General features: G+C 41.9%; 1 protein-coding gene across 11 annotated transcripts in view; it reads right to left on the reverse strand.

The window, feature by feature from the left end:
* The window catches only part of BAZ2B (bromodomain adjacent to zinc finger domain 2B), a 254,532-nt gene that overhangs the window by 73,786 nt on the left and 162,690 nt on the right, over positions 1 to 18,056 (reverse strand). For all 11 annotated transcript variants that reach the window (XM_066612058.1, XM_066612056.1, XM_066612057.1 and 8 more), the window contains 5 exons: positions 17,303 to 17,496; positions 13,867 to 14,076; positions 8,542 to 8,937; positions 3,759 to 4,380; positions 2,820 to 3,119 (listed from right to left, as the gene is read on the reverse strand). In XM_066612058.1, coding sequence (XP_066468155.1) covers positions 2,820 to 3,119; positions 3,759 to 4,380; positions 8,542 to 8,937; positions 13,867 to 14,076; positions 17,303 to 17,496 — 1,722 coding nt within the window. The remainder of the gene's footprint in view (positions 1 to 2,819; positions 3,120 to 3,758; positions 4,381 to 8,541; positions 8,938 to 13,866; positions 14,077 to 17,302; positions 17,497 to 18,056) is intronic.

Here is an 18,056-nt window from a genome sequence, read left to right on the forward strand (position 1 = left end):
AGTACCTGACATAGGACCAAGGAGACCCATGTCAGCAAGGCAGCCTATAAGAAGGTGAGTAAAACAAATTTTTACCTCTCTTGGGTAATGTGGTCACCCCTCCACCACAGCATGCAGTGTGTGCTCCACTGGTGGCACTGCATGCTATGGGCTGGTGGGAGATAGGATTGGGCGATAAGGGATGCTATTTATAAGAAAAAATATTTTAATATTTAAAAAATTGCAGAATAGTTAGAAATTGACAGTTTTTTGAGCAACCCTTGTGCTTAAACAGTAGACCAATGTCCCTAAAAGCATTGGCTTGTAATAAAGTTAACTGAAATCCAGTAAATGGATTTCCAGATAATGTCCCAATTCTAAGCAAATCTCAAGCAAATCCTAAGCATAGCTGACACATGAAGCTTATCACTGATTTCCACAGAGTGTTTTTTTCACAGAAAGGCTACATTTCAGAGGTGCTTGCACCAGGCTTTTAATGACAGTTTCCTGTTCAATAGCTCTCCATGCTGAAGTTCCAACTTGCTTTTTAAACTCCTCAAGTTTACAAAGCAGTCTGGGTGGTTGGAGTGAACACTGGAATACAGTTAAGTTCCACAATCTAGAGAAGCCCACAATGTCAAGAGAAGTAGGACAGCTGTCATATTTTTTTTCTTTAAAAATAGTCCAGTCCAATTGCTTACTCTCTGTACTGTGCACACAACTTTTTCGTATTTGTCCACTGCTGGGGTGGGGGAAAGCTTCCAGCTTTCCAGGACATGCACAAGAATGAATGCAAGTACAGGTCCAGCCTATTTATACACTGATTTTTTTATACACGGATTTGACTCAACATGAATGGCCACTGCAAATGAGAAGGAATGTGCTGATCCCTGGAGAATGGGAAAAATGCATCCCTTTAAAATCAGTTTTTAAAATTAACAGTCCTTGAACAATAGCCTCCTTAATGAGAGAGAGAGAGAGAGAGAGAGAGAGAGAGAGAGAGAGAGAGAGAGAGAGGGCAGCTGGCTGACAATCCATCAATCCTTCTATCTCCAGCAGACCCCTCCCATCCCCCTGAGCACGTGAAAGAAAAGTGATCACTCTGCATTGGTGAAGGGAAGGACTGAGTGAAGCGCCTTTGTAAGCCCTTGCAGGATGACTGATTGATGGATTGTCTTCTTAATGACTCTTATCTTACATCACAAAGGTCAGCAAGGCTGTTTTTAAATCACCCAAAGCAAAGAAACTTTGTTTTTTAAATTAATTTTTGCTATAGTGAGTTTTTTGCCATCCACTGAATGCTTGGAACGGAACCTACACAAATAATGAGGCTCAACCTGTAATTCTCTGTAGAACAGATACTCACCTGTCAATCCTTATTCTAAAAGACAGACAAGGGAGTCCTAATCTTTACCAAACATCCATTTGTGAAACATTTATACCAAACATTTATGAATTACATTTACACGTTGATTCCAAAAGCATTACCCTGAGAGTAAATACCATTTCCTCTTTTTCAGTTAGAAGGAGAATCAAAATGAATGCCTATTTTGCATCAGCAAGGCCAACAAAAGTGGCCATTTAAAACAAAAATCAAAGATAGCACACGAAGTATAACATATTCTCATACATTTTAGCAACAAAAACATTAAATATTTTACTATATAATGGCAATGGGGGAGAGGGAATGGGGAGAGAGCATGCGCGAGCAAATATATTTTGCAAAACAGCAATTTTCTGCTGCATATATCTTCAGATAAAATTGAGGTGAAAATTGTAGGTTACCTGCTTCTGACCCAGAGACTAAACTTGCTGCTGCCTCCTTTCTCATCCATTGCAGCAAGCTGGGTATGGGATGAAAGGGACCACTAGAGAACTAAGGCCAGAGTTAGCATTCCTGAATAAGAAATGACAACCTGGCCTTAATAAATATGCCTACTGCATCAGAAACAGACAACCCTGTAGGACAACTGAGCTTCTAATAATCAGCGGTGAAACAGTATTGCTCTGTTTCCTAAGGGAAGCAATGTCCCCTGTGGATTTGAAAAGTTTGGAATTTGAATGCTGTAGTTCAGTGGTTCCTAAACTTTTTTTTTGACTGGATGCTCTCTGACCTACTGGTCCACTGTCTCTGGCTCCCCATTAGGGCTAAAATCCTATTTTAGGGCTAAAATTGTATAGGGCAGCAAGTTTTTCATGAGGATTCCATGGTTCTTTTGGCTAGTTTCTGCATCTCCCTGGGGAGCCAAGGCTCACAGTTTTAGAACCACTGCTGTAGTTGCTTAAGGACAATGATGTATCAAAGAATGGACTGAATCTGACTCCAATGACAACTCCCCTTAATTGGGACAGAAAACCAGGCAGAAAGAGTCTAGTAAGAGACAGGTAGAGCCAGCTCAGACAGGCTGCAATTTGAAAATGTCTCAGACCACAACACCCTCTAGTTCTAGTATCTGAGCCTTTCACTCTCTTAGTTTTTGCCACTTCCACCTCCAAGAGTAGGAATATTACTATGGAAGAAGAGAAAAAGTTTGTCTGAAAAAGGAGACAGACAGACAGACAGACTCAGTCATGTTCTGCAGGAAGTTGCATCAGCTTCCCAATGAATGTAGCTATTCACACGTACAAACTGCATGCTTTTTCCAGCACAGAGGTTAAGCTTCCTGTCAGAAGTAGTACTATGATGGAATACTGAGACAGAAGAATTTAAATGAAACAAAACTAACTGAAAAGCTCATTTCTGAATCCTAAGAAGTGCTGAACAATTGCAATACCTTTTAGATTTCAACAAAAACCTTCTCTTTGATAAAAGCATTCCCTATATAAAATGAGTACATTACCACAGTGTGTGCTTGACGTAAATCCAGAAGAAGGTGTTCCCACAAAGACAGGAGTGGGGGACTCAGGACATAAAGCAGCTGGAGCAGAGCTTGGTGTCTTTGCTACTTGAAGATTAAGTGGAGTTGAGCAAGCTGCAAGACTGATGGAAGAGCTTTTGGAAGAGGAAGCTGTTTTATTCAACTTAAGTGCAGACTTCTCTCCTTCTGTGTCAGTTTCTGATTCATCTGGGTCTTTATCATCTTCTTCCTCATCATCTTCTGATCCTTCTGTGTCAGACCCTTCTGAATTACTGTCAGATTCTTTGGGGAAACGGAGAGGAGTATGAATTATAAGAAATGGATGCATTCCCATCCTAACATTTGTTGAGACTGTATGGCTTAAAATGGTGAATTCTGAACCAGTCCTAACCAGGTCTACTCAGAAGTACGCCCCATTTTGTTCAATGGGGCTTATTCTCAGGAAAGTGTGGTTAGGATTGCAGCCTAAGAGTAACAACCAAAGGAATGCTATGTATGTTCTGGGCACATTCACTGGCTTCCCATTCTGACCCAAGCCCTCATTACTCATCTACCTCTTCTCAGGGCTTCATACCCTAATGAGAAACTTCCTAGATTTTAGCACTTATTCATCACCTTCCACTCTAACACACATACTGACCACATAGCTATCCTCAAAGGGTAATTTAGCAATAGCAGTAACATCAACACCAGAAACATTGTGAGTAGGTTAGGTATTATGCTGCATTTGCTCTAGCTGATCAATTCATCTTTCTATAATCCTCATCTGATCTTAGGGGGTCTCATTCTCATAGGAACCGGGATGGAACATCATGCAGAGTCTGCCTGATGACTCATGGGCCACAGCATTTGCAGGAGGGAAGAAAAGGGTACCTTTACAAGGAGGCAAATAAGCTAACAGTTTCTTTAAATTAAATAAACCTGATTGACTGTCATCAGAATCTTCATCTTCATCATCCTCATCTTCATCCTCGTCGTCGTCGTCATCTTCATCATCCTCATCATTTGAATCTTCAGAATCTTTACTGCTAAGAATGTCTGAGTCAGTTCCTCTGAACTGTTCAACTAACGATTTTGCAGAAGGATGGTTGTGTTGTGTTTTTACAGCTGAGATTGTGTTATTGCTGACAGTCTTTTCCTTTGCTGGACCAGGTAATCCAGGAGAGGTAGAAGACATAACAGGTGTACGGTTGCTTGGTGTTTTTTTCCCACTCGTGCTTAAATTGACCGGTGAGGAAAAAGTTATGTTGCTGGAAGTAGGTACATTTTCGCTGACCTTGGGCTGAGATTTGGATTTGGTGGTAAGTGCTAGAGGAGCCTCCTGAATAACGCTCTGAATAACTCCATTGGGTTGATGATTACCTAAAAGTGCATTGGTCAAGAAAGGATTTGTATGGTTGTTTTCTAAAGAGGTGTGTTTTTGATGAGCTGGTGATGAACTGGTTGGCTTTGGACTTGATACTGCTGCAATAACCTTTTTTAGGTTCTTAGACGATTCCTGCTGTTTCTTTAACTGTGCTGGGAACGTTTGTTTGTACAGTTCCTGCAGAAACACAAACACAACAAAAGATATAACTAAATACAATAGTGAATGCCTTTAGCAGCTGGGCTCTGAAAAACTGGAGTTAAATAGCTGGATGGGCAGACAAGTAGTTGCTTGGACACATAAGCTGCCTTGAACTAATTAAGAAGTTGTGGGACAGATTACTAATATTGCCTCAATTAATAAAATTAAGCAAGATCAGCTAATCTAGCACTGTGACCTGTTGGGTTATAATAGGCAAGAGGAAAAGCAAAGTGTGTCATCTGAAGGGCCACTACAATGTACTCTGATGGATAGGGGATGTTTCAGTAGTTAACTGCTGGTGAAAGGCTTGTGACTTCTGATCTCTGATACATTTACTTGATAAGGGAAAGCATAGAGTCATGCTAATATTAATCAAAGTTTTGTTATGAAGGGAAAATTGTCACAGCTTCAGTTCTAGCATGCTTATCTGGAAGCAAGTCCCACTATACTCAGTGAGTTTAGATCTGAGTAAACAGCGTTTAGGAATGCTGTGTAAGAGAGATATAAGCAGTGCAATAGAGAGACACAATGCAACCCTTATTGGATAACTGATATTAAAGCATTTTCATCTCCCTACCTGTGGTATGTCTATTTTTTTAATAAACTTGACCATTTAAAGCCTTGGTTCTCAAATATAAACCATCCTGTTAATGGAAACCAATTGAAACCACAAGTAATTTGTAAAGCATAATTAGAAAAACAAACACCAACTCTAAAACTGTATAATTAAAAAAAGCAAGATCCAAAACTCAAGCATTTTAACAGAAAATTATCAAGCATGAGCTGACAGAATGACCCACGGTCTCTGAAACTATTTTGAGAACAGTGAGAACACTAATTTTCTGCAGGAAAAAAAAATTACTGAAACAATTTTCAGCAATACAAGTAAAAATACTATAACCCAAACTATCAGAAATTAAGTACAATTTTTTAGATTAAACTCTTCAGCTGGAATGCATTTTCTACTGTATTCATAAATGTTCAGTCACCAAGTTTGCTAAATAGCATACACAACAGAAATTCTACTCTTTCTGAGTTAGTAATGCATTAAAGTACAGTCCATATTATAACATGCCTTTCTGAAAGTTTTTACATGTGTACATAACTGTGTATAATCATAAATTGAGGGATTCCTGAATACTGTGAGAGGACATGATAATTTCTTCAGTTAGCTTATGGAGGTGGGGTTCTAAAGTGGAAGCTTTTTGTTCTTGTTGCTATGCAAACCACTTGAGAATGTTTTTGATGAAAAGTAGTGTGGAAATATTCTAATCAATAACAAAAAGATATTTTATAATACAAATAAAAATGCATTATCAAATCTCAACAAAAATCCCTCAAGCTCAGTTTTTTTTTGCTCCATTTATTTTGCAAAGGCCCTGTGTTCCTTTGTCCCCCACTTCAGACAAGTTCTAGGAGAGAAAGTACAAGTAAACCATGATTTGTTTTGCCACACCAAGTCTGAAATCCCCACCAGATGCGCAGTTATTCTGTGGAAAATTACATCCTGTGATACCTTACCCCGAGGAGGCCTACGAAGGCAGAACTCCCTGCATGATGCAGTGGAGGCCATGCCAGTGCCACTGCATTGCCACCCAGGGAGTTACAGTGGATTGGGCTTACATCCTATAAGTTATACTCTATAACACTTTCCTGCGAGTAAAACCCATTAAACACAATGAAACTTCAGAAGTTAAGTTCCATGTTTAATGCATAGGATTGTGTCAATGAATGCATTGTGTGAAGAGACACCTCTTTCTATCTGGGTAACAAAGGTGCCGTGAGTGCACCCCAGGCAGGCAAGGAGAAGTACCCATGATACCCTTTTCCCAATATCCCTTCCCCTCTCTCTGCCTGGGGAAACAGGTACTGTGGGTGCACCCAAGACAGGAAGGGGTGAGGCGGTGGTGATGGAGCATCCACCACACCTTTTCCCTACTGCTGCTTCCTCATCTCTTTCTGCCTGGGTTGTCCTTTAAAGCTGAAAACAAGGAAGGACAAGCTCTGATGAATGAGGGCTACACCTGGAGAATGGCAAGGATACCATCTCACCTCTTCTGAAGACTAACAGATATCAACAACCACATGACTTTTGAAAACATATGTTCAAAACCCATGTGGAAGATTCACAACTCATGGACTAAAAGGTAAAAGGGAATTTTATTTATTCTGTGGGGAAAAAACTCACAAAGAAAGAAAACACAGGGGTTTTGCATCCAAATGTGTAGTTATTTCATGGGAAATGCTCATTTCTATGTGGGTTTCTACATATCTGGGGTGAGCCTGAAGGTGCTCTGATTCTATGCTTACTGACTACTCCTACAGAAGAACATAGGAACAGCCCTGCTGGATCAGGCCAAGGGCCCATACAGTCCAACTTCCTGTATCTCACAGTTGCCCAACAGATGCCTCAGGGAGCACTCAAGACAACTTGATACCTGTATCTTGTTGCCACTACCTTGCACGTGGCAATTCAAGTCCCTTGCATTCTAAGATATGTGACAGTGACAATACAGACTTGACATTATCTTCATATCCTGCTTTTCTGTTTCCATAAGTCTAGTAAAAATATCTAAAGCAAACACACGCTTAACCTTTCCAAGTGGTTCAGTGCTGCATTGTTTCTCTAAAAGCAGCTTCACACTGTACTACATTTGTAGGGCCCATTATTCACATCAGTGAAAATACCCACTACACTAGGTAGCTAGAGGTAATACTGAGGATCTGGTACTTGTGCAGGGCCTTTCACACCATAATTGCTGTGTACAGTTCTTTCCTCAAGGTTGCATTTTCTGCGTAATTAAGTACAATACTTCATACCTAAGAAATGACAGTACTCCCCTCAACACTGCATTGATTACTCTGTGGAAGGTGGTTACCTGAATATCAGAGGAGTCCTAATGGATTTTTCAATGGCATATTATTACCAACGAAGCACACAACTCTACCCTGTGCCCCCATTTTCATTTTAGTGCTTTTTCTTTAATCACATGGAGATTGTGTGCTCCCTCACTGAACAACTCCTATACTACAGATCTAATCTCACTTTTAAAAAGAAAGGACAATAGTGGGGACAAAAACCCCTCCTCTACCTCTATGTGGGGCTCTTTAGCCACACCATGTCCCAGGTCCCTTACCTTGCTTGTGAGTAGGCCTTTATTCAGCCTGTTACTCATGAGGAGGTTTCTCTCTCTCCTCCAGTCATCAGGACTAGCCACCATTTTCACGGCAGAGCTGTAGTTTCTACAAGGAGTTCCCACTATGCTCAACTCTCTGCATTTTGCTTTCCACTCTTTTCCCTTTCTTCCTCTCTGTAAAACAGGCTGCCCTCTGAAGCCCCATGCACTGGTTCATACACTTATCAAAGCTCTGCCATCATGAGCAAACCTTGGTGAGCCTCGTTGTGCCTAAATTAGCACAACAGAAAAGGTTTTTGAGAAACTTAGGTACAAATATAAGAATTTTTCCTTGATAAACATATTTTTGAAACATATTGGGAAGAAGATGAGTCTTTACTGATTATTTCTTTCTATTGTTTTCCTTATGCCTGTTTTTATTCCCTTTTTGTTGTGTAAGAAAAAGCTTGGCCCCCTACCCCTCCATTACCCAGATATCATCTAATTTAGCCAGGAATTCTACATTAAGTCCCATTGTGTGGAGGGCTTCCTGTCCCTCAAAAAGATGTGGGACTCACATAAACTGGGCCTTTGTCGATTTGGGTATTTAGCTGTGTCATCTAGAGCACAGTAGCTTCTTGACTGATAAGAAGGAGGCCAGCAACCTCCTCCACCACACAAGCTATGGTACCAGCCTTGGCAAATGTAGGAACAGGGGTTTTGTGTACTTCCCATTTGACAGTTCTCAACAGCATTCTTACAAACTACAGGCAAACTTTCAGAGACTCACAACTTGATTCTGAGAAGAAGCTATTGCAGATATATCATGGAATGTAAGAAAACAACATCTAAAATATTACAAAATATTGATATTACACCATTAAATCATCTAATCCTGTGCATAGTAAAAAAAGAAAAATCCTCTCAAGCATTTATAAATTCCAGGATAAAAAAACCTATTGTAAGCTCATTGAAAAATGAATCCCTCCCAAGAGGCAAGTGCATACAGTGATCTGCTCACCCGGTTTGATCTTACATCAGTGGTCAATGGGGTAGGTTCTTCAGAGGTATTTTTATTCCCTGCTTTGAGTAGATCAGGAGAAGGAACTATAAGTTTTAAAAAAGTTTCCTTTTTGGCTTGATTTACCAAAGACAAAGGGTTCACATTAGGTACCAATCCCGTAGACTGTATTACGCTTGTGTGTTTGTTCACAGATTCCTCCTTTGCCTGAGAGCTTTGGAAAATAAAGGGAAGCTGCTGTGACAAAACCTGAGGCTGCTTCTGCTGGGACTGGAATGATGGGTGAGTCTGGGTATCAGACACAAGAGGTATTGGCTGGTGTGTTCTCTTTTCCTGGGACTTTTCCTGGGGTTTTTGTCCATCTGCTTTCATGTCTGGTCCACTATGCATTAGCACCTGCAAAAACAGAAATATATTTATGCACAGACACTTAAACTGAAGATGTATCTCATCAGTAATGATAAATAGCAGATACTAAGGTAATCCCACAGCTATCCCAACACATTGATAGCATGTTATACAGTCATTGGTACACACTCTGGCACTCTCATAACATGTCTGTACATACATAAAACACACCAAAGAAGTGTGTTTTTCCTTTCTAGAAGTATTTTATAAGAAGTTTTTCCTTTATAGAAGGAGTATGTCCTTTATAATAATCTTAAAATAACCTTACAGTTTATCTCTTTCACCTTATTTCCTGTAGGGTCCTTTTACTATGAGAAGTTAAAGTTTAAAATAAAAACGTGCTTAGAAATATTCAGTTGCTTTTAAACGTCTGCCACACTATTAACACTAACGGAACATGGAGGTTTACATTCTAGCTACTGGTTACTGGTCAGTGTTAACTGCTATGCAAGGAAAAGAGCAGCTGTAAACAGAATTCAGTAGTCATGGCAACATTCAGGGCAGCTGCACCTTTTCAGCATGGATTATTTCATCCCTGGATAACTATTTTTATTTTATTTTTCCACTTTATAATAAAATAAAATGGTGCCTAGTTCAGCTACTTCCTTGAATTTACCTGCCAGCTAATTTTAGGGGCATTACTTCTACCTTGTGACCTTAATTTTTTTATAGTAACTCAAGAAAAGATGTTTCACCAGTTACAATGATTTGTTTACTTCAGTTGAGAAACTATTTTAAAAATTGGCTTAGTTTTAAGAGAAAACTGCCTGTGGCTGCTCCACACCAGTATTTAGTTAGAAATGGATCTCATCATTCACTCAGTTTTAATGAAGAAAACAAACAACTCCATTGCTAACCTATGTTTTCCCTCCAAACTACTTCAGACCTTATTTGTAGCATACATATTTGTCTTAAAACACAATAGCGGTGCCAGTTTGTCCAGTCTGGACTAGCAAACGCTATTGAGGCTTTTCAGGGCTACTGTCCATTTAATTAGGTGCTTCCTCCTTAACTTTTTTATAACAGCAAATTAGTTACTTCTCAACTACTTGCAGAGGTTGCAGTATGAATTGTTCTTAATTAGTCAGTTCCTGTTCCCTGGGGGTGAGGTGTGAGTCTTTAATTATTAGTTCCTCTTCACATTCGTAACAATTGCTCATTAATTATTTTATTTTTTATGATTGCAATTGTGAAATTGTGTAATGGTGCTCATTGAAAAAACACACATGCAAAAAATCAGCAATTGCTCTGATGCAAGAGGAAGCCACTAATTAAAGTTTCCCCATAGGGAACAGGTAACGACTTATAAAGGGACATTCAGACATTCTGCCCAACCACAGCAATAACAGGGCAGTTGTCAAGAGAAACTGAATCTCTACTGAACAGGACCTGCTTCTGACTAAGCATGTAATAGGTTCTTGCTCACAGGGATGGGCATTATTGAATTTTTATCAAATGCCATATGGAATTTTAATTCCACTATCGGATGACTTCATAAAGGCAATGCCTCTGTGACACTAAAAGGCCTTACTGTGGGAGTAATCTATATCACTCCCTATATCAGCAACAGAAGAAACCAGGAAGTGAAAGAGCAGCAGGAATGGCTGATGATGGGAACAGGTCACTAACTGACTCACTGGGTGACACTGGCAATGGGGGAGTGCAACCGAGGGTTACTGGGCGAGGGCAAGCAATTTTTGCCATCCAGAAAGCAGCAGCTCAGAAAAAAGTTGCAAAGTTTAAATGGAATTGAAAAACAATTGATAAGCACAGGGAGGTGGGAGTGGATCACTGTAGCGGCACCCCATATGTGGCTGCCTGGGGCATTTGCACCTATTGACACCCCCAGGTACACCACTGGACCACACATGTTCATTGGTTGTCTATGTACAAGATGTCGTACAAACCTAATAAATAAATAAGTTATTGACAGTACCAATGAGTTAGATTTATTTTACCCCATCATTCTCCTGGGATTATGTCAATGTGAGAGGTATGCTGTGGCAAGGGTAACTGCTACAAAAATGTTTTCCACAGCACCCAAACCTTCACTCAACCGTACAGCACTACAGAGAATGACCAGGAAAAAGTATTCCCTTTATGTTAAGGAAGGGATAGAATCCAGCAAAGTAGAGATTGAAGGTGGGTCCGACTCCACCGTAGAATCTCTGTGGGTTAAATTACCAGGCTTGTGCAGCGATGTAATACTGGGGGCGTGCTATCGTCCTCCAGACCAGAAATTGGATGGGGACCTTGAAATGAGGAAACAGATCAGGGAGGTGACAAGGAGGGACAGGGTTGTAATCATGGGGGACTTCAATTATCCTCATATTGACTGGGCCAATTTGTGTTCTGGTCACGATAAGGAAACTGGATTTCCTGACGTGCTAAATGACTGTGGCTTAGATCAGCTAGTCACGGAGCCCACCAGAGGACAGGTGACTCTGGATTTAATATTGTGCAGTACGCAGGACCTGGTTAGAGATGTAAACGTTACTGAGCCATTGGGGAACAGTGATCATGCTGCGATCCGTTTTGACGTGCACGTTGGGGGAAGGATACCAGGCAAATCTCTAACAAAAACCCTTGACTTCCGACGGGCGGACTTCCCTCAAATGAGGAGGCTGGTTAGAAGGAGGTTGAAAGGGAGGCTAAAAAGAGTCCAATCTCTCCAGAGTGCATGGAGGCTGCTTAAAACAACAGTAATAGAGGCCCAGCAGAGGTGTATACCGCAAAGAAAGAAGGGTTCCACTAAATCCAGGAGAGTGCCCGCATGGCTAACCAGCCAAGTTAGAGAGGCTGTGAAGGGCAAGGAAGCTTCCTTCCGTAAATGGAAGTCTTGCCCTAATGAGGAGAATAAAAAGGAACATAAACTGTGGCAAAAGAAATGTAAGAAGGTGATATGGGAGGCCAAGAGAGACTATGAGGAACGCATGGCCAGCAACATTAAGGGGAATAATAAAAGCTTCTTCAAATATGTTAGAAGCAGGAAACCCGCCAGAGAAGCGGTTGGCCCTCTGGATGGTGAGGGAGGTAAAGGGGAGATAAAAGGAGACTTAGAGATGGCAGAGAAATTAAATGAGTTCTATGCATCTGTCTTCACAGCAGAAGACCTCAGGCAGATACCGCTGCCCGAACGGCCCCTCCTAACCGAGGAGTTAAGTCAGATAGAGGTTAAAAGAGAAGATGTTTCAGACCTCATTGATAAATTAAAGATCAATAAGTCACCGGGCCCTGATGGCATCCACCCAAGGGTTATTAAGGAATTGAAGAATGAAGTTGCAGATCTCTTGACTAAGGTATGCAACTTGTCCCTCAAAACGGCCACGGTGCCAGAAGATTGGAGGATAGCAAATGTCACGCCTATTTTTAAAAAGGGAAAGAGGGGGGACCCGGGAAACTATAGGCCGGTCGGCCTAACATCCAAACCAGGTAAGATGGTGGAATGCCTCATCAAAGATAGGATCTCAAAACACATAGACGAACAGGCCTTGCTGAGGGAAAGTCAGCATGGCTTCTGTAAGGGTAAGTCTTGCCTCACAAACCTTATAGAATTCTTTGGAAAGGTCAACAGGCATGTGGATGCGGGAGAACCCGTGGACATTATATATCTGGACTTTCAGAAGGCGTTTGACACGGTCCCTCACCAAAGGCTACTGAAAAAACTCCACTGTCAGGGAATTAGAGGACAGGTCCTCTCATGGATTGAGAACTGGTTGGAGGCCAGGAAGCAGAGAGTGGGTGTCAATGGGCAATTTTCACAATGGAGAGAGGTGAAAAGCGGTGTGCCCCAAGGATCTGTCCTGGGACCGGTGCTTTTCAACCTCTTCATAAATGACCTGGAGACAGGGTTGAGCAGTGAAGTGGCTAAGTTTGCAGACGACACCAAACTTTTCCGAGGGGTGAAGACCAGAAGTGATTGTGAGGAGCTCCAGAAGGATATCTCCAGACTGGCAGAATGGGCAGCAAAATGGCAGATGCGCTTCAATGTCTGTAAGTGTAAAGTCATGCACATTGGGGCAAAAAATCAAAACTTTAGATATAGGCTGATGGGTTCTGAGCTGTCTGTGACAGATCAGGAGAGAGATCTTGGGGTGGTGGTGGACAGGTCGATGAAAGTGTCGACCCAATGTGCGGCGGCAGTGAAGAAGGCCAATTCTATGCTTGGGATCATTAGGAAGGGTACTGAGAACAAAACGGCTAGTATTATAATGCCGTTGTACAAATCAATGGTAAGGCCACACCTGGAGTATTGTGTCCAGTTCTGGTCGCCGCATCTCAAAAAAGACATAGTGGAAATGGAAAAGGTGCAAAAGAGAGCGACTAAGATGATTACGGGGCTGGGGCACCTTCCTTATGAGGAAAGGCTACGGCGTTTGGGCCTCTTCAGCCTAGAAAAGAGACGCTTGAGGGGGGACATGATTGAGACATACAAAATTATGCAGGGGATGGACAGAGTGGATAGGGAGATGCTCTTTACACTCTCACATAATACCAGAACCAGGGGACATCCACTCAAATTGAGTGTTGGGCGGGTTAGGACAGACAAAAGAAAATATTTCTTTATTCAGCGTGTGGTCGGTCTGTGGAACTCCTTGCCACAGGATGTGGTGCTGGCGTCTAGCCTAGACGCCTTTAAAAGGGGATTGGACGAGTTTCTGGAGGAAAAATCCATTATGGGGTACAAGCCATGATGTGTATGCGCAACCTCCTGATTTTAGAAATGGGTTATGTCAGAATTCCAGATGCAAGGGAGGGCACCAGGATGAGGTCTCTTGTTATCTGGTATGCTCCCTGGGGCATTTGGTGGGCCGCTGTGAGATACAGGAAGCTGGACTAGATGGGCCTATGGCCTGATCCAGTGGGGCTGTTCTTATGTTATGTTCTTAATGTAGAGCAAATATAACATTACCATACCTTGTTCTTATTTTTCTGCTGTGCTTCACTTTCTGAATCAGAGTCATCATCTTCACTTTCTTCTGCACTTTGATCTTCCTCTTCCTCCTCCTCATCTTCCTCTAAATCATCTGAGTCACTGCTACTAATGCCTTCACTGGAGGTGTCTGAAGAGGAGCCAGAATCACTTTCACTGTTGCTAGAACTATCCACTGCTTTCTTTCTGGGCTTCTATGAAGAAAAACAGAAGTTGGCACATGATTGACTGTTTGTTTGTTTGTTTATAGGGTTTATATGACATCTTTCAATGCTCACAGAATAATCTCCAGGTACATTTCACTTTCCTATAACTAATCTGGGACAATGGATAGAAAACTAGACCATAATCTGCAAGACAAGTCTTACATGTACCATGGAACTCTCAACCTCCATTTGCAAAAACAGACGGGTGGATTCAGTATTTGTGTTTGGGGGGGTGGGGTGGCCATGAGCACTACCAACTTAAGAGCCCAGGTCAACCAGGCAGTTAGACCTGGGCTCTGGGGTGAACTTTATGTCCTCCATGGCCAAGGTTCGCTGGGTAGGTAGACCTGGGCTCCTGTCTGGACTAGGAGCCCAGATACACCTGCTGGGTAGACCTGGGTTCCTGATTGAACTGGCCACTGTGGTCAGTTTGCTGGATGAGTAGATCTGGGTTCCCGCCCAGACTTGGAACCCAGATCTACCTGCCTGGTAGACCTGGGCTCTCATTCCACCTTTTTCAGGCAGGTAGACCTTATACTTGGGCTGTTTCCCATCCCAGTAGCCACCCTTCCCCTCTGGTGTCAGTTTGGGGGGAGGGCATGCACCCATGGCCCCCACTCGGATTGGCCGCTGACTACAGAGCTCTGCTGTGAGAACAAACAAAATACTAAGTGTGAACTGGCCGCCTTCGCTCTCACAGTGGTCACAGAAAAACAAATGGCCTTGCAAAGCAGATTAGAAAAACTGTGCTTCTGAGTCCATTTGTCCACTTTTAATCCTCCACATTATTATTTTTTCATTAAGATTGTAAACTACTTGGGGACAGGAGGGGGAGGTTAGGAAGGGGGGGAGGAGAGAAACAAAATATTGCACAGTGCTTTGCAAAGTTGTGTTAAATAACCAGTGTTTATGATTAACTACTGGATAGCATATGCTGCATGCTATGGTATGGAGCCAATTGGAAGACTCAGGAGGGGAAAGGAAAAATATTTATTCTTACCCCCAGTAAACCCCTCAACTGCCAGTGGGTCTCCTCAGACCTGCACTAGCTCTTTAGCTGGTGCAAGTCTGAGGAGATAAAGGGGGAGGGGTGTCAGATGGCTCCTGAGGGGATAGCATCTGGTACAAGTTGCTTGCACTTGGTGTCACCCCTCTCCCACCACCAGCACAGGCCTAGCCTGATTCATCCTGATCCTCCCACCCCCTGCCCCATCCTGTCCAGTCCACTGACTTACCAGCATCAGCAGGGCTGCTCTTTGCCGCTGATGCACACAGGGTCCTGCAGCACTGCTATCTGTGGCAGCAACCCAGAAGCACACAGCTCCAAACACTTCCAGTTCGGTGTTTATGATGTCATTAAGCACATACCACCATTGGAGCATGAGTTCTGATGGCAATAGCACCCAATAGAATTGTGCCGTAAAATTGTTTATAGATTGAGGGCCCAATCCTATCCAATTTTCCAGCCCCGGTGCAACTACAATGCAGCCCCATGGTAAGGGGACAAAGGTTCCCATACCTTAAGGAGGCCTCTGTGACTGCTGCCCCACTACAAGATGCAGTGCACGGCCCATTAGCACAGTTGCACCGGCACTGGAAAATTGCATAGGATTGGGCCCTCAAATGTTTATCAGATAAAAATATCACAAATTTGTGTACATCTGTTTTTAAAGACTTTTAACATCTATTTTTGACCCCTAGCTGTATCTCTCTTTTCCATCTGACTCTACAGAGGTAGTAAAGGCTTTGAACAGGTGTCTGAACTCAGTGATAGACTAGATGTAGACTAATAAGCTGAATCCACTTAATCCACACAAGACAGAGTTGTTGTAGGTCAGCAGGAGAGTCAGCTTGGATGTGGGAGTTCAACCTGTTCTAGATGTTGTGGCGCTTCCCCTCAAAGATCACATTTGCAGTTTAGTAGGGCTCCCGGATTCATGCCTTGTTCCTGAATAGTAAGGTGGTAGGTACATCCAGGAGCACTATTGCAATGTTTTGTGTTTGTGTGCCAATGGTGCCCTTTTTCAAGGAAGGCAAACGTGGCCTGTGCAAACATTTACATTAGCTTTAGCTAGATTGGACTACTAATGCAATGCACTCTACGTGCATGAAGAGTGTCCAGAACTTTCAACTGGTACAAAATGCTGCCACAAAATTCTAGCTGGGGCCTGTGCACAAGAGTTTATCACTTCCATTTTACAGTATCTTAACTGACCACCAGCATGCTTCTGGGCTCAATTCAAGATGTTTGTTATAACTATTAAAGACCTTAACAGCCCTTAACAGCCTGGAATCGGGATATTTAAAGGACCATCTATTCCCATATGAATCTGCCTACCTATCCTGTTCCACAACAGGGACCTTGCTCCATGTCTCTTCTTTTTTGAGGCTTGGTTGGGGGAGGCGCTCGTGGATTTTTTCATTCAAGGCACAAGCCTAGTAACTCCTTTTCCTTGAAGGCCTGTTTGATTGTCCTCACTGCTAGATTTTCATCATTTGGTAAAACAAATGAATTCTTTGGGCACACATTTTGTTAGTTTTCTCAGCTCACTAGTATCATGTGTTACTGAGCTCATAATTATAACTTTTTATTCATTTGGGTTGGTTTGGAATTTGTTTTCTATGCATATTTTAAGGCTTTTATTATTGTGCAGGGAGCCTCGGTATCCATAAGGGTTCCATTCCAGAAACCCCCATCTGATCTGAATCTGCTGATATCAGAGACACCCCCTGCCCTCAGGATGCTCTTCTGAACCCCACAGAGGTTCAAAAATGGCCATTCTGAGGCCCACAGAGGCTGCAGGCAGATACGCTCAGGGGCTCAGAAGAGCCTCTGGAGATGAGGGGAGCACAGCCCCCCCATCCACAGTTAAGTGAAACCATGGATATGGGATCTGTGGATACGGGACCCTCCCTGTACTGTATTTATTTTTTAAACGTTGTAAGACACCTGGGGGGGGGGGGTTATCAGACGTAGAAAGGCAGCTTATAAATGCTTGGATAAATGAATTAATAAATAAACACTTAGCTGTAAACATTCAGAACAAATGTACATCCTAATCTCTTAAATTTCTTTGAAAGAATATCCCACAAGGTTCATGTGACTTACAGCTAAAGAAGTCTACATACGAGTTTGTATCCTTTGAGTGGAATCTTAAGGATTTATCTTGCTAGATGAAAGTGAATATCAGAAATTTAGATTCTTCAGTTTTACCTTATCTTTAATCTTGTCAGTTCTGGGATCCAGAACCTGGTTTTTACTTTGTTCCTGGTTACTTTTGCGACTTCCTGATACTGAGGTTATAACCTTTGCCTGTCCTGCAGAACTTGCAGTGGTGGTCGATAATACAGATGTGTTGATGCCTGATACTGAAGTGGTACTGTTCCCATTTACTGATCCATTAACACCTTGGGGGAAAAAATTTAAGAAATTAAGCTTTAGCAAATAGCATATACAAGTGAGAGTCAAAAAGGCTTCCCCATGCTCTAACTGTAACAGGTTTAAAAAAGAGTTTTACATGTCTACTGAATTTTTCAAAAACAAAACAATAAGCTTATTTAATGAAAAAATAAAATTAGAAGTGTAGAATGAAATGCAATCTATCTGATAATTTCAGAAGCAACAGCCACATGTTCTATAGAAAACATTTTCATGGAAAGCAGCATAGACGATTTAATATAAAAAGGTAGAAATTATTATTATTAACATTATTAACAGTATTTATATACCGCTTTTCAACTAAAAGTTCACAAAGCGGTTTAAAAAGTACCATGGAAGAACAAAAGAAATATATGCTATACCCTTAATATTTCACAGAACACATCCAACTACCTTTTTTAATAAAAAGGTACATGTAGGTGAATATATGCCCACACTTCCATCACTAACATCAACATATATGTGAATACCGGTATAACCTAATTATCCACTGATTTTTCACCCATAGTTTTATCTCATCGCAATGAGA

The sequence above is a fragment of the Tiliqua scincoides genome, chromosome 1 (genome assembly GCF_035046505.1).
Source record: "Tiliqua scincoides isolate rTilSci1 chromosome 1, rTilSci1.hap2, whole genome shotgun sequence".
Classification (NCBI taxonomy): Eukaryota; Metazoa; Chordata; class Lepidosauria; order Squamata; family Scincidae; genus Tiliqua; species Tiliqua scincoides.